At 41.9% G+C, this 22,916-nt stretch overlaps 1 protein-coding gene and 1 long non-coding RNA gene across 2 annotated transcripts in view; both read right to left on the bottom strand.

Annotated features, from left to right (window-relative positions):
- rerea (arginine-glutamic acid dipeptide (RE) repeats a) overlaps nucleotides 1-22,916 on the bottom strand; it is a 269,119-nt gene that overhangs the window by 91,944 nt on the left and 154,259 nt on the right. The window contains 1 exon segment of the mRNA XM_042299790.1: nucleotides 12,377-12,481. Within this exon segment, the coding sequence (XP_042155724.1) occupies nucleotides 12,377-12,481 (105 nt within the window).
- LOC121839658 lies at nucleotides 5,892-7,795 on the bottom strand. The gene is made up of 2 exons (XR_006079149.1): nucleotides 7,022-7,795; nucleotides 5,892-6,654 (listed from the first exon to the last, which is right to left on the bottom strand). It is a non-coding gene; the product is annotated as an uncharacterized LOC121839658 (long non-coding RNA).

Below are 22,916 nucleotides of genomic sequence, written 5' to 3'. Positions count from 1 at the left end.
TGTTAATGTACCTTTCTGGATGTGTTAAACTGTCGAAAATAGACCCAAACTAATCCAAATGGATGTTGCATAATCAGGCCTAGACTGTTGGCCCGATGCAGTCATTTCATCATGAAAACAGAAACAGGAAGTTTGAGCGGTTATTCAAATTAGCCTACTATTCACTGCAGTTTACAGCCATTTGTCATTGCACTGTGGTAGAATAACGGTAGAATAATGTTATTGTCTATAAACATAGGCCAAATCAATAGAGGAGCTTTGCGTGCCCGGAGACCACAGATCTTTTTACCCCCTTGCACTTTGACAAGTAAATATTTAGCATATAGCCCTTATATTTAGCTAATGAATAGCCTAATATCTAGCTAATATTTAGTATATAGCCCTTAGATTTAGCTAATGAATAGCCTAATATTTAGCTAATGAATAGCCTAATATCTAGCTAATATTTAGTATATAGCCCTTATATTTAGCTAATGAATAGCCTAATATCTAGCTAATATTTAGCATATAGCCCTTATATTTAGCTAATGAATAGCCTAATATCTAGCTACAATTTAGCATATAGCCCTTATATTTAGCTAATGAATAGCCTAATATCTAGCTAATATTTAGTATATAGCCCTTATATTTAGCTAACGAATAGCCTAATATTTAGCTAATGAATAGCCTAATATCTAGCTAATATTTAGCATATAGCCCGTATATTTAGCTAATGAATAGCCTAATATCTAGCTAATATTTAGTATATAGCCCTTATATTTAGCTAATGAATAGCCTAATATTTAGCTAATGAATAGCCTAATATCTAGCTAATATTTTGCATATAGCCCTTATATTTAGCTAATGAATAGCCTAATATCTAGCTAATATTTAGCATATAGCCCTTATATTTAGCTAATGAATAGCCTAATATCTAGCTACAATTTAGCATATAGCCCTTATATTTAGCTAATGAATAGCCTAATATCTAGCTAATATTTAGTATATAGCCCTTATATTTAGCTAACAAATAGCCTAATATTTAGCTAACGAATAGCCTAATATCTAGCTAATATTTAGCATATAGCCCTTATATTTAGCTAATGAATAGCCTAATATCTAGCTAATATTTAGTATATAGCCCTTATATTTAGCTAATGAATAGCCTAATATTTAGCTAATGAATAGCCTAATATTTAGCTAATGAATAGCCTAATATCTAGCTAATATTTAGCATATAGCCCTTATATTTAGCTAATGAATAGCCTAATATCTAGCTAATATTTAGCATATAGCCCTTATATTTAGCTAATGAATAGCCTAATATCTAGCTAATATTTAGCATATAGCCCTTATATTTAGCTAATGAATAGCCTAATATCTAGCTAATATTTAGCATATAGCCCTTATATTTAGCTAATGAATAGCCTAATATTTAGCTAATGAATAGCCTAATATCTAGCTAATATTTAGCATATAGCCCTTATATTTAGCTAATGAATAGCCTAATATCTAGCTAATATTTAGCATATAGCCCTTATATTTAGCTAATGAATAGCCTAATATCTAGCTACTATTTAGCATCTTACTCTGGCTACACATCACTAGCCTCTCTCTTCCAGCTGTTCCCGTGTTCAACAGCCTATAACAGGGGCAGGCAACACTGATCCTTTTTTTCCATTTAACCGACCTGGAAGATCAGGTGTGTTGAATTGAGGGAAATCACCAAACTGATCGATTAGCTCAGTTGGTCAGGTGTAGTGCCAGGTTGGAACAAAATCCTGGGCTGTGTTTCGAATACCTATACTAAAATACAGTATTTAATACATACTATTGACTATTAGTTAATTTTAGTGTACTGTAAATGAACGTTATCGTTTCAGTTGAGCGTACTAGAGCGTCGCCCGTCTACCGGAAGTTGATGCTGTTGCTATGCAACCTCTTGCTAGCTTGTTAGCATAACAAATGTCTAGCTAAACATTTTACAATTTCGTGTGTGTTCGTAAATTCAAATCTGGAGTGCCAGAGTGCGCTCTGGGCGTTCGTAAATCCAGAGTGTTTCATTCTCGGGAGCATTCAGAGCGCACAATGACTCTCTGGCCGAGGAGAGTCAAGCACCCAAGCTAACGTAGGCTAGCTACTTCCAGACACAAACGAGAGAACAGCTCACTCTGACCATTTTTACTCGCCCTAGCAGAGCTGGTTAGGACTGTTTTCATGTTATCCAGAGCGTTGGTGACTAACTGTGCTGTTGGCAACAATTAAATTACGTTTCGTTTTTTTTTTTTGGACAATGTTTACTGACACCGGCCATGTTCAACGGGTGTTGAGCGTTCGTAAATTCATTAATTATCCTGCGAGAGAGAGCTCTGAAATCGTAGTAGATAGCCAGAATTAACAATGTCCATTGAAAAACACAACGACTACACCACTTAGCTAAGAATGTGAATAATCAAGTCAATAAACGTTGGGTAGTTAGTTAGATAACCGATAGTTAATATACTGCCTGGCAAGTTCGAGTAGCCAATTAACATTAGGTAACTAGCTAACACACCGGTACATAATGCTATGCGGTTCATAAGGATAGTGTAGCTAACAAATTGTCCGCCAACATAACGTGTAACTTGTTTGAAAAGTCATTACTTTATTACATTGTTCAATATCTTAACATTTGTCATAATTAGTTAAAGCAATGAATTTGTATGTGCTCTCGTCGGACTTGGTCTGAATATTTTCCACCATTTTCTTCAAATCTGAAAATGTTGTGAAGCCACACCCATTTTCTGAAGAATTGCATTATGGGCCATAAAAGTACAGAAAAAGTGTCCATAATGTGTAATTAGTGAAGACTTACAGAAAACGTTTGACCTCTGTCATTGCCAACAAAGGGTATATAACAAAGTATTGAGATAAACTTTTGTTATTGATCAAATACTTATTTTCCACCATAATTTGCAAATAAATTCATTAAAAATCCTACAATGTGATTTTCTGGATTTTTTTCTCTCATTTTGTCCGTCATAGTTGAAGTGTACCTTCATGATGAAAATTACAGGCCTCTCATCTTTTTAACTGGGAGAACTTGCAATTGGTGGCTGACTAAATACTTTTTTGCCCCACTGTAAGTAGTATTTGCAGTTGTCACTATGACAATGAACACACCCTGAAATAAATAAATGGTCTGAACCAGTATCGGTGTGTTTTATTGACCTCATGAATGGTCTGAACCAGTATCTGTGGGTTTTATAGACCTCATGAATGGTCTGAACCAGTATCTGTGTGTTAGAGACCTAGTGAATGGTCTGAACCAGTATATGTGTGTTAGGGACCTCGTGAATGGTTTTGTGTTACCACCTTATGAACAGGCAGTGTGCGGTAGGATGCGTTAATCAGTTGATTGACAGGTGTAGGACTGTAGAAAACTTTCCTCTAGAGTGGATGCTCACCAACGCTGTGTAGTTATGTAGTCTATAGTTTATCATTACACATATTGGTTTGGTGGATGGCCCATAACTCTGACAACTAATGTTATTATCACATCAGAACTAGCCTACTAGTAGGTCTAGCTAACTTATTATCACATCAGAACTAGCCTACTAGTAGGTTCAAGGTAACATTAGTATCACAACAGAACTAGACTACTAGAAGGTTCAAGCTAACATTATTATCACAGCATAACTAGCCTACTAGTAGGTCTAGCTAACGTTAGCGAAATTTAATTAAATAAATATAAAAATTACACTTACTTGACCTTAATATTCTAGAAATTGACTCCTTCAAATAATTGACTCTGGAAAGTTTGCCACCAGCGCACTGCAGTAGGGAAGTAAAGCGGAAGTCGAATCCACCACTCCCGTTGTTTGGCTGTGCCCATTGAAAATGAGGTGGATACCATGACATTGTTGAATACTCTTTTCTGATTGGCTTGAAAGGCATTCTAGAGTGTGCATTATTTCCCTAAAAAAACACAGTCAAACAACACTGTAGAATTCAATGGCTATAGTTCATTCTTACAGTCTATGTTTGAGCTGCTTTTGAATGCAAATGTCAAATTGAAAACATTATTGGCATTAGATTTTCATAATAGCAAGCAAGGACTGATGGTTTGGTTTAGCTAAACTAGCAAGTAGGTTTGGTTACCAAGGCAACTACTGTAACTAGCTAGTAAACTTGCTAGCAACTTCAGTGGATGTTGAACCCATTTGTAGTGCTAAATGTGTTAAAGTATATCGGTGGTATAAATGGGATAATAAACTCGGGGCTCTATGCGTTCTCTGGAAAAATAATGCAACTCGGTGCAACACACCTTCCATGTGGTCGCTTATTATTTTCCATAGAACTCACAGCCCCTCGTCGACTATCCCTCCCATGTAGTTTTAACAATCATTTTAAGAAGTCAACCAGACCATACAATATAATTACACACCGACAATGTTATATTAGAGGTGTGTAAACAGAATGAAGGTGTGTAAACCTTTAAAAAAAATTATCATTGGTTTAAGACCAGGGAAAAATACAATTAAGTGAGATGTACAAGTGAGGGACCAAATCCCTCACACTGGGTTACTGGGCAGTCTGACAGGACAGTCTGGCAGGTGAGGGACCAAATCCCTCACACTGGGTTACTGGGCAGTCTGACAGGACATAGTAAGGAAGACAGGTGAGGGATCAGATCCCACACTGGGTTACTGGGCAGTCTGACAGGACATAGTAAGGAAGACAGGTGAGGGATCAGATCCCACACTGGGTTACTGGGCAGTCTGACAGGACATAGTAAGGAAGACAGGTGAGGGATCAGATCCCACACTGGGTTACTGGGCAGTCTGACAGGACATAGTAAGGAAGACAGGTGAGGGATCAGATCCCACACTGGGTTACTGGGCAGTCTGACAGGACATAGTAAGGAAGACAGGTGAGGGACCAAATCCCCCACACTGGGTTACTGGGCAGTCTGACAGGACATAGTAAGGAAGACAGGTGAGGGATCAGATCCCACACTGGGTTACTGGGCAGTCTGACAGGACATAGTAAGGAAGACAGATGAGGGATCAGATCCCACACTGGGTTACTGGGCAGTCTGACAGGACATAGTAAGGAAGACAGGTGAGGGACCAAATCCCCCACACTGGGTTACTGGGCAGTCTGACAGGACATAGTAAGGAAGACAGGTGAGGGATCAGATCCCACACTGGGTTACTGGGCAGTCTGACAGGACATAGTAAGGAAGACAGGTGAGGGATTAGATCCCACACTGGGTTACTGGGCAGTCTGACAGGACATTGTAAGGAAGACAGGTGAGGGACCAAATCCCCCACACTGGGTTACTGGGCAGTCTGACAGGACATAGTAAGGAAGACAGGTGAGGGATCAGATCCCACACTGGGTTACTGGGCAGTCTGACAGGACATAGTAAGGAAGACAGGTGAGGGATCAGATCCCACACTGGGTTACTGGGCAGTCTGACAGGACATAGTAAGGAAGACAGGTGAGGGATCAGATCCCACACTGGGTTACTGGGCAGTCTGACAGGACATAGTAAGGAAGACAGGTGAGGGACCAAATCCCCCACACTGGGTTACTGGGCAGTCTGACAGGACATAGTAAGGAAGACAGGTGAGGGATCAGATCCCACACTGGGTTACTGGGCAGTCTGACAGGACATGGTAAGGAAGACAGGTGAGGGATCAGATCCCATACTGGGTTACTGGGCAGTCTGACAGGACATAGTAAGGAAGACAGGTGAGGGATCAGATCCCCCACACTGGGTTACTGGGCAGTCTGACAGGACATAGTAAGGAAGACAGGTGAGGGATCAATGAACCATAATTACTTTGTTTTGAGACAATATATGTTTAGTTGAATTCTATAAATGTTATATTTGGAGAATGTAGGAATCAATGAGTTGAAAAGTGTACACTTTAAATGATCCCATTTATTTATCAATCCATTTATTAAAAATATGTAAGGGATTGGGGTACATTTCCTTATGCATGTCATGAGTAATATTCTAGGAAAGTAATCTGATATTTTAAAATGGTATCATATTATACCTAAATGCATAAAATAAATAAATGTTATAAATATTAAATGTAGCTCTCCAACAGCCTTGAAACATTGTTTAAAATCTGTGTATATTATATATTGTAAGAACTTCTATGCCTAGTTAAATAAGGGTTAAATAAAAACAAAAAGTCCTGTAACAACAGGAATTACGATCAACATATTTCACGTAGTCTAAAATAGAAAGTGACAAAAATAAAGACCAAGCAGGTCACTTTGTATTCCTGTATGCTTTCTGAACCAAAACAAGACCAGTCTGATCCAGCATGGTGTAACTTTACACTGAAACAACAGTAATCAAGACAAACCCCGCCCCTTTCCATCAATCCCGTCCAATCGTCGCACGACTGTAAACGCTGTCATAATATTACAAAAATGGTCAACTTTTCTAATCAACCACACTCAGTCTCCTTTAGTACCTACAGCGCTCTTTCGTTGACATGATTGTATTTTTCAGCCAGCGAGAGAGTGCACAAAGATCTCAGGGCTGCCATGTCGGCTCGATTGTAAATACGAGCATAGAGAGAGAGAGAGAGAGAGAGAGAGAGAGAGAGAGAGAGAGTAGGGTACTGCAAAATGGAGTCCGCACAAGCCTTGCTTCTGTTCTTATATCTCCTATGACAACAAAAATAAGGGAGGAAAAAGTTAGCTTGCTCATATGGGTTACAAAGGGTAGTGCTTCTCCGTTATGTACCGTTACTTGTACGGAATTGTTACAACATAACACGTTCGGCTCGCGATTTACCTTCACGTAAGGTAAGATTGGCAGGGATATGCACCGTGCACCGGAGAGTAACCGCTAAATTAAACTATGATTCAGATATGCATATTCTTACGATAGCTGTGACAAATGACACTCGGGTGTATAGTGAAATTCATTCTGAGTAGTAGCAGCGAGTAGCTACTAACGTTACTCAAGATCGTCTCAGAAAACTACTCACGGAATTAAACGGTAACATGTGAATATATTTTATCAACCTACCTCCGCGGGGCGAACAAGTCGTCCATGTCTGACACCGATCTCTAAGGGTCGGGACGTTGACAGTTTTGTCTAGAACTGTAGTAGTGGTCGTTAGTGAAATCAACTCACTGTGTTCCTTCCCACCTATTGCTAGGTGCTCAAAATGGAGGACCAAGCAGAGCGCTTGGTTCGAGTCTCCGAGAATGTTTCCACTGAGCTTGTGCTGTGACCTCAGCCTCGCTCCCGTTTCTACCACACACACACACACACACACACACACACACACACAACGGAGCATGTGTTAAGACCTCACACACAAGCGTGCAGACACAGGATACGGAATCAAGAACCCCTCTCGAATGTATGTCTGGTCTATAATAAACAAGGCCATTGGAATGTAACTACAAGCTGCAGACAACAGACACAACGCTCAGCATACCAAACAAGCAAAGCTGGGGAGGAGAGGGAGGGGCAGGGTAGACTGGGGCCCTGGCTCGGAACTAGGGGGTTCCAGACTAACAACAGCAGCGGTAGGAAATAGGGAGGCAACACAGCAACTGATGTGGATTTTCTAGCTACCAGCAACTCAGTTGCTACATTGTATCGCCTGATTCCCAACACAAAAAGGAGCACACAGGCAATAAAGTGCAAACTACACTACAGTGTGGATACATTGTAGCTAAAGTATGGGTACATACTGTATATTGTTACATAGATAGTGTGGATACATTGTTACCGTGTAGCTAAAGTATGGGTACATAATGTATATTGTTACATAGATACAGTGTGGATACATTGTAGCTAAAGTATGGGTATATAATGTATATTGTTACATAGATAGTGTGGATACATTGTAGCTAAAGTATGGGTACATAATGTATATTGTTACATAGATAGTGTGGATACATTGTAGCTAAAGTATGGGTACATAATGTATATTGTTACATAGATAGTGTGGATACATTGTAGCTAAAGTATGGGTATATAATGTATATTGTTACATAGATAGTGTGGATACATTGTAGCTAAAGTATGGGTACATAATGTATATTGTTACATAGATAGTGTGGATACATTGTAGCTAAAGTATGGGTACATACTGTATATTGTTACATAGATAGTGTGGATACATTGTTACCGTGTAGCTAAAGTATGGGTACATAATGTATATTGTTACATAGATAGTGTGGATACATTGTTACCGTGTAGCTAAAGTATGGGTACATAATGTATATTGTTACATAGATACAGTGTGGATACATTGTTACCGTGTAGCTAAAGTATGGGTACATACTGTATATTGTTACATAGATAGTGTGGATACATTGTTACCGTGTAGCTAAAGTATGGGTACATAATGTATATTGTTACATAGATAGTGTGGATACATTGTTACCGTGTAGCTAAAGTATGGGTACATAATGTATATTGTTACATAGATAGTGTGGATACATTGTTACCGTGTAGCTAAAGTATGGGTACATAATGTATATTGTTACATAGATACAGTGTGGATACATTGTTACCGTGTAGCTAAAGTATGGGTACATACTGTATATTGTTACATAGATAGTGTGGATACATTGTAGCTAAAGTATGGGTACATAATGTATATTGTTACATAGATACAGTGTGGATACATTGTTACCGTGTAGCTAAAGTATGGGTACATACTGTATATTGTTACATAGATAGTGTGGATACATTGTTACCGTGTAGCTAAAGTATGGGTACATAATGTATATTGTTACATAGATAGTGTGGATACATTGTTACCGTGTAGCTAAAGTATGGGTACATAATGTATATTGTTACATAGATACAGTGTGGATACATTGTTACCGTGTAGCTAAAGTATGGGTACATACTGTATATTGTTACATAGATACAGTGTGGATACATTGTTACCGTGTAGCTAAAGTATGGGTACATAATGTATATTGTTACATAGATAGTGTGGTTACATTGTTACCGTGTAGCTAAAGTATGGGTACATAATGTATATTGTTACATAGATAGTGTGGTTACATTGTTACCGTGTAGCTAAAGTATGGGTACATACTGTATATTGTTACATAGATAGTGTGGATACATTGTTACCGTGTAGCTAAAGTATGGGTACATAATGTATATTGTTACATAGATAGTGTGGTTACATTGTTACCGTGTAGCTAAAGTATGGGTACATAATGTATATTGTTACATAGATAGTGTGGTTACATTGTTACCGTGTAGCTAAAGTATGGGTACATACTGTATATTGTTACATAGATACAGTGTGGATACATTGTAGCTAAAGTATGGGTATATAATGTATATTGTTACATAGATAGTGTGGTTACATTGTTACCCTGTAGCTAAAGTATGGGTACATAATGTATATTGTTACATAGATAGTGTGGTTACATTGTTACCGTGTAGCTAAAGTATGGGTACATACTGTATATTGTTCCTTTATATATTTATTATTTTGATTTAACTAGGCAAGTCAGTTAAGAACAAATTCTTATCTACAATGACGGCCTACCCCGGCCAAACCCGGGCGACGTGTGTGCGTGGTTACAGTGCATGACACAGACCTTATGGGCTAAAGCAAATGTCAGTATGTCAGTAATCTGTAGGCTATGTAAAGATTTCCATCCTGACACCAATACCTGAGCCTTTTAGGGATTAAGCCTAGTGGTTAGAGCCAGGTAGCCTAGTGGTTAGAGGCAGGTAGCCTAGTGGTTAGAGGCAGGTAGCCTAGTGGTTAGAGGCAGGTAGCCTAGTGGTTAGAGGCAGGTAGCCTAGTGGTTAGAGGCAGGTAGCCTAGTGGTTAGAGCCAGGTAGCCTAGTGGTTAGAGCCAGGTAGCCTAGTGGTTAGAGCCAGGTAGCCTAGTGGTTAGAGGCAGGTAGCCTAGTGGTTAGAGGCAGGTAGCCTAGTGGTTAGAGGCAGGTAGCCTAGTGGTTAGAGGCAGGTATCCTAGTGGTTAGAGGCAGGTATCCTAGTGGTTAGAGCCAGGTAGCCTAGTGGTTATTAGATGAGGCAGGTAGCCTAGTGGTTAGAGGCAGGTAGCCTAGTGGTTAGTGGTTAGAGGCAGGTAGCCTAGTGGTTAGAGGCAGGTAGCCTAGTGGTTAGAGGCAGGTAGCCTAGTGGTTAGAGGCAGGTAGCCTAGTGGTTAGAGGCAGGTAGCCTAGTGGTTAGAGCCAGGAAGCCTAGTGGTTAGAGCCAGGTAGCCTAGTGGTTAGAGGCAGGAAGCCTAGTGGTTAGAGCGTTGGGCCAGTAACCAAAAGGTTGCTGGATAGAATCCCCCGAGCTGACAAGGTAAAATCTGTTGTTCTGCCCCTGAACAAGGCAGTTAACTCCACTGTTCCCCGGCAGGCCGTCAATGTAAATAATAATTTGTTAACGGACTTGTCTAGTTACATAAAAGGTTAAATATTAGATTTTTTTGATTCAATTAAGCAACATGAACAATTCATAACTCCTTTTGAGATGTAGGCCAAAGCATTTCCAGGAAGAGTTTGTTCCGAGTAAAATGTTCAATTTGATCACAGGTTGTGTTATTTATAACATGAAAAGGGCAGGTTGTATTGAGAATATTTCCAGAATATTACAATGTTATTACCATAACATTTATCACACAGCTATTGGTCCCTGCAGTTAACTGTATAATATGTATGTATGTATGTGTATAATATGTAATATGTAATATGTAAATGTCTTCAAAAAGTTAGGTTAATTTAACGCACATCATTATCATGTTAAATGGGAATATAGTAACATTCACCATTTTATAAAAGGGTATCTTATAATGTATGAATAATATACTAAATCTACCTCTGATCATGCTAATGGCTGTTTTTATATATCTGGCATAAATATAATGTGTGCATGTACTGACATGCAGGCCGTGCGTGACGATTTAAATGTACGTATTTCAATCTTTGACTAATAATGTGCTGTGCTACGTCATGTTTCATGTGGACCCCAGGAAGAGTAGCTGATGTTATTGCAGTGGCTAATGGGGGATCCAAATAAAATACCAGCCATTAAAAACACATTGTGTTTACAGACTGAAGACTATTTTGCATTCAGCATCATACAGCGTGTTTAGCTGTAATCAGTGCCTGTGCACACACACCAAGTGTTTAAGCTTCTATAGCAGGGTTCTCAAATTGCGGCACACGGTCTGAATATGACCCAAGGGGTGGTTTTATTTAGCCCCCAAACAACCCCCAAGTTTTCAGAGCAAAAATAATTATTGAGAATTTTCATTGTCGGACATAAAACGCTGTGAAAACACCAGGAAATCAGTTCCTAGTGATTTAAATTTTGTTAAAACTTGTTTCCCAACTATTCCCAGTCATAATAAAATGTTTATCTTATACAAATGTAAACAAGGTTGGAAATGGTTTTATGGTTTACTAAAATATTATATCTGTTTGGTCTTCTAGTCTTGAATTTGTAGTCCACAAATGATTTGTTAATTATCTTCTGGCCCCTTGACCATCAGCTGAAGAAGATAATCTTTCCGAGTCAGAATCGAGTTGATGATCCCTGACCTATGACCTTATGTGGTGATTTTAAGCATTTTTTTCCCTTCATAAATTGAACCCTTATTTTAGCAGATATGTTTGACAGTAGGGCTGGCAGTTAATCAGTTCACTTTTTAAAATAATTTTAACAGTTTTGCACTCAGACCCCTCCCAGAAAGTGCTAGAAAAATTACTGCTTGAGAAATAGTTTTTTTCTCAAAAAAGGTACATAACTTTTACCCAGAAATGATTTGATATTGATATAAAAACAGCTACAGGGGGCCTTAAACTCTTAGCAGATACTTTAATAGAAAGCGACTTGCAGCATGTGATCCCTGAGGGAGCTGAACTCACAACCGTGGCATTACTAGTCACATTCATACCAACTCACTTCTTAACTGGTCTCTGGGTTGGATCAGAACCAATAGTCAGAGACAGTTTTAACTGGTCTCTGGGTTGTATCAGAACCAATAGTCAGAGACAGTCTTACCTAGTCTCTGGGTTGGATCAGAACCAATAGTCAGAGACAGTCTTACCTAGTCTCTGGGTTGTATCAGAACCAATAGTCAGAGACAGTCTTACCTAGTCTCTGGGTTGGATCAGAACCAATAGTCAGAGACAGTCTTACCTAGTCTCTGGGTTGGATCAGAACCAATAGTCAGAGACAGTCTTACCTAGTCTCTGGGTTGTATCAGAACCAATAGTCAGAGACAGTCTTACCTAGTCTCTGGGTTGGATCAGAACCAATAGTCAGAGACAGTCTTACCTAGTCTCTGGGTTGGATCAGAACCAATAGTCAGAGACAGTCTTACCTAGTCTCTGGGTTGGATCAGAACCAATAGTCAGAGACAGTCTTACCTGGTCTCTGGGTTGTATCCCAGGATGTAGAAAAAGGAGTCGATGCGAGCTTTGAACTCCCTGGCAGCAAAGATGTCGGAGAAATGGGCAATGTTACACTTCCCCCTGAAACACAAGACACAAAAGCAAAGGACATTTGTTTTACTGGTCAACACACAAGCACTGTAAACACACTATATATACACACAAACGTATGTGGATACCCTGTCAAATGAGTGATTTGGCTATTTCAGTCACACCCGTTGCTGACAGGTGTATAAAAATCGAGCACACAACCATGCAATCTCCATAGACAAACATTGGTAGTAGAATGGCTTTACTGAAAAGCTCAGTGACTCAACATGGCAACATCATAGGATGCCACCTTTCCAAAAAAGTAAAAATTTCCGCACTGCTAGAGTTGCCCCTGTCAACTGTAAGTGCTGTTATTGTGAAGTGGAAATGTCTAGGAGCAACAACGGCTCAGCTGCGAAGTGGTAGACCACACAAGCTCACAGAATGGGACCGGGGACTGAAGTGTGTAGCGCGTCTGTCCTCGGTTGCAACACTCACTACCGAGTTCCAAACTGCCTCTGGAAACGTCAGCACAATAACTCTTCGCCAGGAGTGTCATGAAATAGGTTTCCATGGTAGAGCAGCCGCGTACAAGCCTAATATCACCTTGCTCAATGCCAAGCGTCGGCTGGACTGGTGTAAAACTCGCCGCCATTGGACTCTGGAGCAGTGAAAATGCGTTCTCTGGAGTGATGATTCACGCTTCACCATCTGTCAGTCCGAAGGACTAATCTGGGTTTGGTGGATGCCAGGAATGCATCGTGTCAACTGTAAAGTTTGGTGTAGGAGAAATAATGATCTGGGGCTGTTTTTCATGGTTCGGGCTAGGCCCTTTAGTTCCAGTGAGAGGAAATCTTAACGCTATAACATACAATGACAATCTAGAAGATTCTGTGCTTCCAACTTTGTGGCAACTGTTTGGGGAAGGCCTTTTCCTGTTTCAGCATGACAATGTCGCCGTGCACAAAGCGAGGTCCATACAGAAATGGTTTGTCGAGATCAGCGTGGAAGAACTTGACTGGCCTGCACAGAGCCCTGACCCTCAACCCCATGGAACACCTTTGGGATGAATTGGAACACTGACTGCGAGCCAGGCCTAATCGCCCAATGTCAATGCCCAACTTCACTAATGCTCATGTCTGAATGGAAGAAAGTTCCCACAGCAATGTTCTAGTGGAAAGCCTTCCCAGAAGAGTGGAGGCTGTTATAGCGGCAATGTTCCAACATCTAGTGGAAAGCCTTCCCAGAAGAGTGGAGGCTGTTATAGCAGCAATGTTCCAACATCTAGTGGAAAGCCTTCCCAGAAGAGTGGAGGCTGTTATAGCAGCAATGTTCCAACATCTAGTGGAAAGCCTTCCCAGAAGAGTGGAGGCTGTTATAGCAGCTGTTCCATGTTCCAGTGGGGCATCTATGTTCCAGGAAAGCCTTCCCAGAAGAGTGGAGGCTGTTATAGCAGCTATGTTCCAGCATCTAGTGGAAAGCCTTCCCAGAAGAGTGGAGGCTGTTATAGCAGCTATGTTCCAGCATCTGAGGAAAGCCTTCCCAGAAGAGTGGAGGCTGTTATAGCAGCAATGTTCAACATCTAGTGGAAAGCCTTCCCAGAAGAGTGGAGGCTGTTATAGCAGCAATGTTCCAACATCTAGTGGAAAGCCTTCCCAGAAGAGTGGAGGCTGTTATAGCAGCAATGTTCCAACATCTAGTGGAAAGCCTTCCCAGAAGAGTGGAGGCTGTTATAGCAGCAATGTTCCAACATCTAGTGGAAAGCCTTCCCAGAAGAGTGGAGGCTGTTATAGCAGCAATGTTCCAACATCTAGTGGAAAGCCTTCCCAGAAGAGTGGAGGCTGTTATAGCAGCAATGTCCCAACATCTAGTGGAAAGCCTTCCCAGAAGAGTGGAGGCTGTTATAGCAGCAATGTTCCAACATCTAGTGGAAAGCCTTCCCAGAAGAGTGGAGGCTGTTATAGCAGCTGTTCCATCTAGTTTCCCAGAAGAGTGGAGGCTGTTATAGCAGCTATGTTCAGCATCTAGTGGAAAGCCTTCCCAGAAGAGTGGAGGCTGTTATAGCAGCTATGTTCCAGCATCTAGTGGAAAGCCTTCCCAGAAGAGTGGAGGCTGTTATAGCAGCTATGTTCCAGTATCTAGTGGAAAGCCTTCCCAGAAGAGTGGAGGCTGTTATAGCAGCTATGTTCTCTAGTGGAAAGCCTTCCCAGAAGAGTGGAGGCTGTTATAGCAGCAATGTTCCAACATCTAGTGGAAAGCCTTCCCAGAAGAGTGGAGGCTGTTATAGCAGCAATGTCCCAACATCTAGTGGAAAGCCTTCCCAGAAGAGTGGAGGCTGTTATAGCAGCAATGTTCCAACATCTAGTGGAAAGCCTTCCCAGAAGAGTGGAGGCTGTTATAGCAGCTATGTTCCAGTATCTAGTGGAAAGCCTTCCCAGAAGAGTGGAGGCTGTTATAGCAGCAATGTTCCAACATCTAGTGGAAAGCCTTCCCAGAAGAGTGGAGGCTGTTATAGCAGCAATGTTCCAACATCTAGTGGAAAGCCTTCCCAGAAGAGTGGAGGCTGTTATAGCAGCAATGTCCCAACATCTAGTGGAAAGCCTTCCCAGAAGAGTGGAGGCTGTTATAGCAGCAATGTTCCAACATCTAGTGGAAAGCCTTCCCATGGAGGCTGTTATAGCAGCTATGTTCCAGCATCTAGTGGAAAGCCTTCCCAGAAGAGTGGAGGCTGTTATAGCAGCTATGTTCCAGCATCTAGTGGAAAGCCTTCCCAGAAGAGTGGAGGCTGTTATAGCAGCAATGTTCCAGCATCTAGTGGAAAGCCTTCCCAGAAGAGTGGAGGCTGTTATAGCAGCAATGTTCCAACATCTAGTGGAAAGCCTTCCCAGAAGAGTGGAGGCTGTTATAGCAGCTATGTTCCAGCATCTAGTGGAAAGCCTTCCCAGAAGAGTAGAGGCTGTTATAGTGGCAAAGGGAGGGAGGACCAACTCCATATTAATGCACATATTTTGGAATGAGATGTTCGACGAGCAGGTATATCTTTGCCACATCAGTTACACAGTACCCCATAATGTCAAAGTGGAATCATGTTTTTAGAAATGTTAACAAATTAATAAAAAGGTGAAATGTCTCGTGGCAAAGACATTAACTTTATGTCCTCAATATGAAGTGTTATGTTTGGGGCAAATCCAACATCACTGAGTACCACTACATATTTTCAAGCATGGTGGTGGCTGCATCATGTTATGGGTATGCTTGTCAGCGGCAAGGACTAGGGAGTTTAGGATAAAAAAATAAACAAAATAGAGCCAAGCACAGGCAAAATCCTTGAGGAAAACCTGGTTCAATCTGCTTCCCAACAGAAACTGTGAGACCAGGTCTCTGACCTCCTCCCTATAAGCTGTCTCATCGTTGTTGGTGATCAGGCCTACCACTTATGTCCTCGGAAAACTTAATGATGGTGTTGGAGTCGTGCTTGGCCATGCAGTCATGGGTGAACAGGGAGTACAGGAGGGAACGCACCCCTGAGGGGCCCCCGTTTTGAGGATCAGCATGGCAGATGTTACCTCCCCTTACCACCTGGGGTCGGCCCGTCAGGAGGTCTAGGATCCAGTTGCAGAAGGAGGTGTTTAGTCCCAGGGTCCTTAGCTTAGTGATGAGCTTTGTGGGCACTATGGTGTTGAACGCTGAGCTGTAGTCAATGAACAGCATTCTCACATTGGTGTTCCTTTTGTCCAGGTTGGAAAGGGCAGTGTGGAGTACAAGTGAGATTGCATCATCTGTGGATCTGTTGGGGCAGTATGCACATTGGAGTGGGTCTAGGGTTTCTGGGATGATGGTGTGAGCCATGACAAGCCTTTCAAAGCATTTCATGGCTACAGACGTGAGTGCTACGGGTAGGTAGTCATTTAGACAGGTTACCTTGGTGTTCTTGAGCACAGGGACTATGGTGGTCTGCTTGAAACATGTTGGTATTACAGACTCGGTCAGGGAGAGGTTGAAAATGTCATGCCAGTTGGTCAGCACCTGCTCGGAGTACACGTCCTGGTAATCCGTCTGGCCCTGCGGCCTTGTGAATGTTGACTACAGAGAGGGTGACCACAACAGCTGGTGCTCTCATGCATGCTTCAGTGTTGCTTGCTTCGAAGCGAGCATAGACGTTTTTTAGCTCGTCTGGTAGGCGTGTGTCACTTGGCAGCTCGCGGCTGTGCTTCCCTTTGTAGTCCGTAATAGTTTCCAAGCCCTGCCACATCCGCCGAGCGTCGGAGCCGGTGTAGTAGGATTAAATCTTAATCCTGTATTGACGATTTGCTTGTTTGATGGTTCGTCTGAGGGGATAGCAGGATTTCTTATAAGCGTCCGGTTTAGGGTCCCGCTCCTTGAAAGCGGCAGCTCTAGCCTTTAATTGGTTAGGAGCCAGTAATACGGCAGCCATCTCCTCTGGCGCCATTGTAGGATCAGCATAGCTTATATTTAATTGTGGCAGCAGGTATCTAGTGAGTGTGTCAGTTGGTTGTGAGTGATGAGTTTGAGATCTAGAGTCTAATAAACTGCATGGTTTCCTGAGTCGTCGTGGGAGGACCACACAACATATCATTGCGTGTATTATAATATTTGCGTGAAGGCGTTTCCACCGCCATTTCTGACATATTGAATTTAGCAGATCATTTCGAAAGAAACAAATTAATCGGAATTTACACTACTGTCGGAATTTATACTATTGTACCAAAACTTCCTGTTTCCATCACAGCGGTCTTAAAAAAAGAAGAAGAAGCTTTTTCATTAACTGTGGATGGAAACATGGTTGAGGTTAAAGAAAGTTTACCACATTTTACCCGTTAAATTAAATAGAAGAAGTGCCTGTCGCTGGATACGTCACATATTTAGCTCCCAAAAACACAATGACATTCTAACATCATCCCTCCATCCGTCATCCCTCCCTCCCTCCATCAGTCATCCCTCCCTCCCTCCCTCCATCCGTCATCCCTCCCTCCCTCCCTCATCCCTCCCTCCATCAGTCATCCCTCCCTCCCTCCCTCCATCAGTCATCCCTCCCTCCCTCCATCAGTCATCCCTCCATCCCTCCCTCCATCAGTCATCCCTCCCTCCCTCCATCAGTCATCCCTCCCTCCCTCCCTCCATCAGTCATCCCTCCCTCCCTCCATCAGTCATCCCTCCCTCCATCCCTCCATCCCTCCATCAGTCATCCCTCCCTCCCTCCATCAGTCATCCCTCCCTCCCTCCATCAGTCATCCCTCCCTCCCTCCATCAGTCATCCCTCCCTCCCTCCATCAGTCATCCCTCCCTCCCTCCCTCCATCAGTCATTCCTCCCTCCCTCCCTCCATCAGTCATCCCTCCCTCCCTCCATCAGTCATCCCTCCCCCTCCCTCCATCAGTCATCCCTCCCTCCCCATCCATCCCTCCCTCCCTCCATCAGTCATCCCTCCCTCCCTCCATCAGTCATCCCTCCATCCGTCATCCCTCCCTCCGCCGAGGGATGATGTGCATCAGACAGACAAGACAGAGACAGCTGGACTGTGAAATGCAACCTGTGTTGTTCTGCTCTTCCAGACGTTACGACCCCAACAAGCCAGTAACACACACACAGTTTGACATCCAGCAGAGTGTCTGGCCCCATCACCATGACAAACATCAGCACGCTCTGCAGGCAGACAGGTCTCTCCAGCTGGGAAGGATGACTTCCTCACTAGATCAAAGGAATAAGGAGCTGTATGTCTGTCTGGGTCTGTCTGTGTGTCTGTGTCTGTCTATGTTTCCGTGTCTGTGGTCTATGTTTCCCTCTCTTTGTGTGTGTGTGTGTCTGTGTTTCCGTGTGTGTGTGTCTGTGTTTCCGTGTGTGTGTGTCTGTGTTTCCGTGTGTGTGGTCTATGTTTCCCTCTCTTTGTGTGTTTGTGGTCTATGTTTCGGTCTCTTTGTGTGTGTGTGTCTATGTTTCCGTGTGTGTGTGTGTGTGTGTGTGTGTGTGTGTGTTTCTGTGTTTTCCGTGTGTGTGTTTGTGGTCTGTGTTTCTGTGTCTGTGTGTTTGTGGTCTGTGTTTCTGTGTCTGTGTGTTTGTGGTCTATGTTTCTGTGTCTGTGTGTTTGTGGTCTATGTTTCTGTGTCTGTGTGTTTGTGGTCTATGTTTCCCTCTCTTTGTGTGTGTGTGTGTCTGTGTTTCCGTATCTGTGTGTCTGTGTTTCCGTATCTGTCTGTGTGTGTTTCCGTGTCTGTGTTGTGTTTCCGTGTCTGTGTGTCTGTGTTTCCGTGTCTGTGTTTCCGTGTCTGTGTGTCTGTGTTTCCGTGTCTGTGTCTGTGTGTCTGTGCTTCCGTGTCTGTGTTTCCGTGTCTGTGTGTCTGTGTTTCCGTGTCTGTGTGTCTGTGTTTCCGCGTGTGTGTTGAGCAACATTACAGCATCCTGCTGGAATTCCCTCTCTGCCTCCATTTATCTAAAGCTTCTATAATAAGTCAAATCAAAGACCTGCTGTGTGTGTGTGTGTGTGTGTGCGCGCCCAGGACAACTGGCTGCTAATTTAGCCTGAAATCACTGGGTTCTCCAAGACGTGGAGAGAGAGAGACAGAGAGAGAGACAGAGAGAGACAGAGAGAGAGACAGAGAGAGACAGACAGAGAGAGACAGAGAGAGACAGAGAGAGACAGAGAGAGACAGACAGAGAGAGACAGAGAGAGAGACAGAGAGAGACAGAGAGAGAGAGACAGAGAGAGAGAGACAGAGAGAGAGACAGAGAGAGACAGAGAGAGAGACAGAGAGAGACAGAGAGAGAGAGAGAGAGAGACAGAGAGAGACAGACAGAGAGAGACAGAGAGAGACAGAGAGAGACAGAGAGAGACAGAGAGAGACAGAGAGAGAGAGAGAGAGAGAGAGAGAGAGAGAGCTGCTACACTGTTTCACAGATGGTTTGCATTAAAGGGGGTAGTGTGTGTGTGTGTGTGTGTGTGTGTGTGTGTGTGTGTGTGGAGCAGAGGGGGAGAGAATCACATGAGCATGGAGAAAGGGAAGACTATCTGGTTTCATATGGAGACAATCACCCTGCCTGTCCTCCTTTCCTTGGTATCGACAGTTGGAGCGTAATGACTATCAGCTTAGTGTGGCTGTGTGTTTGTACTACTGTGTTTCAAGTTAATTCGCCACTTGCACAGGATATAACACGAGTAAAACAGTACAGTGAAATTCCTAAATGAGAGCTCTTTCCTAACGCTGCCGTCATAATAGAGAATAAAATGTAAAAAGTCAGAATAAAAACCATAGCAACTACTTGTTCAATATACAGGTCAGTACCTTGTTCAATACGCAGGTCAGTACCTTGTTCAGTATACAGGACAGTACCATGTTCAATATACAGGTCAGTACCTTGTTCAGTACCTTGTTCAGTATACAGGACAGTACCATGTTCAATATACAGGTCAGTACCTTGTTCAGTATACAGGACAGTACCATGTTCAATATACAGGACAGTACCATGTTCAATATACAGGTCAGTACCTTGTTCAGTATACAGGACAGTACCATGTTCAATATACAGGACAGTACCATGTTCAATATACAGGTCAGTACCTTGTTCAGTATACAGGACAGTACCATGTTCAATATACAGGTCAGTACCTTGTTCAGTACCTTGTTCAGTATACAGGACAGTACCATGTTCAATATACAGGTCAGTACCTTGTTCAATACGCAGGTCAGTACCTTGTTCAGTATACAGGACAGTACCATGTTCAATATACAGGTCAGTACCTTGTTCAGTACCTTGTTCAATATATAGGTGGTACCTTGTTCAATATACAGGTCAGTACCTTGTTCAATATACAGGTCAGTACCTTGTTCAATATATAGGTCAGTACCTTGTTCAATATATAGGTCAGTACCTTGTTCAATATATAGGTCAGTACCATGTTCAATATGCAGGTCAGTACCAGCTGTGGTGGTCATGAAATTTCATCAGCTGGTGACAGTAAAACAAATAACTGTCAGTCTCATGGTAAATGACCATTAATTAACATAATCGCGTTTAGCATCTCCTACCTTCCACACAGAGCCACACACTGACGCAGACCTTTGGAACATCAACATTTTAAAAAGTCTAATAAATAAATAAAAGCCTAATAAATCAATTTAATATTATAGCCAACACCTTCACAATAAATCCATGTAATATAGTCTACACCTCCACAATAAATCCATGTAATATAGTCTTATACCTTCACAATAAATCCATTATTTATTTTAGACAGGTCGAAAGAAACAGGATATAAAGAAAATGTCATCTATTTCAGAAGAACAGAATAACATACTCTGAGTTGTCTTTATGTTAGGTCCTGATCTGGCTGATCTGCTACACTAGTTCATTTAGCAGGCAAGATTTGCTTAGAATTCCATGGCATTATTTTATAGTATGAAGAATACAATTGAACCAAGCTGAATAAAATAGAAAGGATATTTTCTCCGAACTATTTGAGGGAGTGCGAACTATTTAAGGGAGTGCGAACATGCGGCTATTCTGTGTGGAGGTTAACAAAGAAACTGGCCCTCCTCTCGGCTTAATTTAGACTTATTAATGTAACTTTAGTTGTGATAAAAATGTTGGGCTATTGTTTTGATTTTTAATACATTCTAAGGCTGCATGATGCCAATCTAATGATGAGTTGAAAAAAGTCACATGAAAGGTATGAGCTTTGCTTTGTTTCTTGTTGCAGGCTTGTACACACTTCATCAGTCTCTCATTCACAATTTGAGAAGAACTTGATAATGCCTCAAATTTTCCGTCTGCATCCCCTTTGTGTGGCCATGACCCCCCCCCTAAAAACATCCATGCCTTTTGTGGCCGGTTGCACCATTGGGCTGAATACAATCATTATAATTCCCTTCTCCCCGATGCGTGCCGAAGCACGTCTCACTCACAAGGCTCTCAGTCACATGATTGGGTATTTCTCGCAGGCTACAAGTGAAGACAGACACATCTGGGACCCCGACTGCGTACGTCCTTATCCAATTCTGAGACGCATATTGAAGATATTGGAAGCACTGTCCACATTTACTTTTCGTCAGCCGACAAGACGAGTAGTAGGCCTAACGAACAGCAAAAGCACTAGCCTATGCCAATCAACTATCACCCGTAGTATAAAAGTTGACCTATTCTATTCTGTGCAAGAAATAAATATTCCAAACATAGTCTGGAACTGTTGTGGGATGCGATAGATCCTAAATTAATACAACCACAAGCATTAAAAAATAAACTAAGAAATGAGACTGATGCAACAGATGAGAGCGTTTAGGCTTAAAATGGTGATAAACTATTAGGCTATTTCTTCACATTATAAGCAGAGCATTGCGCACATGGCAGTAGGCAATCAGCACGACGAATGTTCCATTAGCAGGAAAACACCATTATTCAAAATGACCACAAATGTAATTAATGCTTTTATTATAAAGTTGCATTTTTATGGGGAAAATGATCTTCCCCAAACGTAAAACTCTGCTTATGTATGCCAGTAAACAGATTAATGTACTTTTAAGAAATGATATGGCCACTTTAGTTGTAATACAAAACCTTATTAAAACATATAAGCCTATGGGCAAGGCAACATGAGGTGTGCGACTATGCTTTGAAAACACCCCCCCCAAAAAAAAAAAAGCTTGAGCTGTTTGGCTTAAGCTAGGAATCATTCACACGCGATCATTTATCAAGTGATAGGCTAATATTGTCACCCATCAGACTATTCCTGATTTAATCTGGTCTTCATGCACCTGTATCGAAACAGGGGCAGCGGGAAAAAAAACATGTCATCTATGCACTTAAATATCGAATGGAGGACGCTTTTCCCCCTGGTTTATGTTCATGGCAGCCAGGTAGGATATACTCCTGTTGTAAAGAAAAGCAATGTGCTTAATATTAAGATTGAGAAAGTTGAGAAATAAACACAGTTGGCCTACCCTATAGGAAGCTGATGGGACCCTCCTCTTTTTAACAGAGGCCATCACTCTGTTTTCTCAAACAATTGCATAGCCTATAGAAATGTTGCGTAACATGAGCATGGGCTCTCATGACATTTGCATTGATGTCAGAGTGATTAGAGGGACAACAGAGTGCTGAGTACCAGGCAGTTAAAACGTTTGGTAGGCTAATAATGACCATCACAGCTTGGAGAAGCCTAATTACCGTGACTAAACGGTCACATGGAATTGTGAGCGTCATCATGACCACCAGTGTGGCGGTAATACGGTCACCGTAACAGCACTAGTGTCAGTACCTTATTCAATGTGTAGGGGTACTAGAGTGGTTGTCTATACAGTCGTGGCCAAAAGTTTTGAGAATGACACAGTTTGCAGCTTCAGTGTCTTTAGATATTTTTGTCAGATGTTACTATGGAATACTGAAGTATAATTACAAACATTTCATATGTGTCAAAGGCTTTTATTGACAATGACATGAAGTTGATGGAAAGAGTCAATATTTGCAGTAGTAACATT

This window comes from Oncorhynchus tshawytscha, linkage group LG16 (genome assembly GCF_018296145.1).
Source record: "Oncorhynchus tshawytscha isolate Ot180627B linkage group LG16, Otsh_v2.0, whole genome shotgun sequence".
NCBI classification, from domain to species: domain Eukaryota; kingdom Metazoa; phylum Chordata; class Actinopteri; order Salmoniformes; family Salmonidae; genus Oncorhynchus; species Oncorhynchus tshawytscha.
This window is presented reverse-complemented; position numbering and strand designations above follow the sequence as displayed.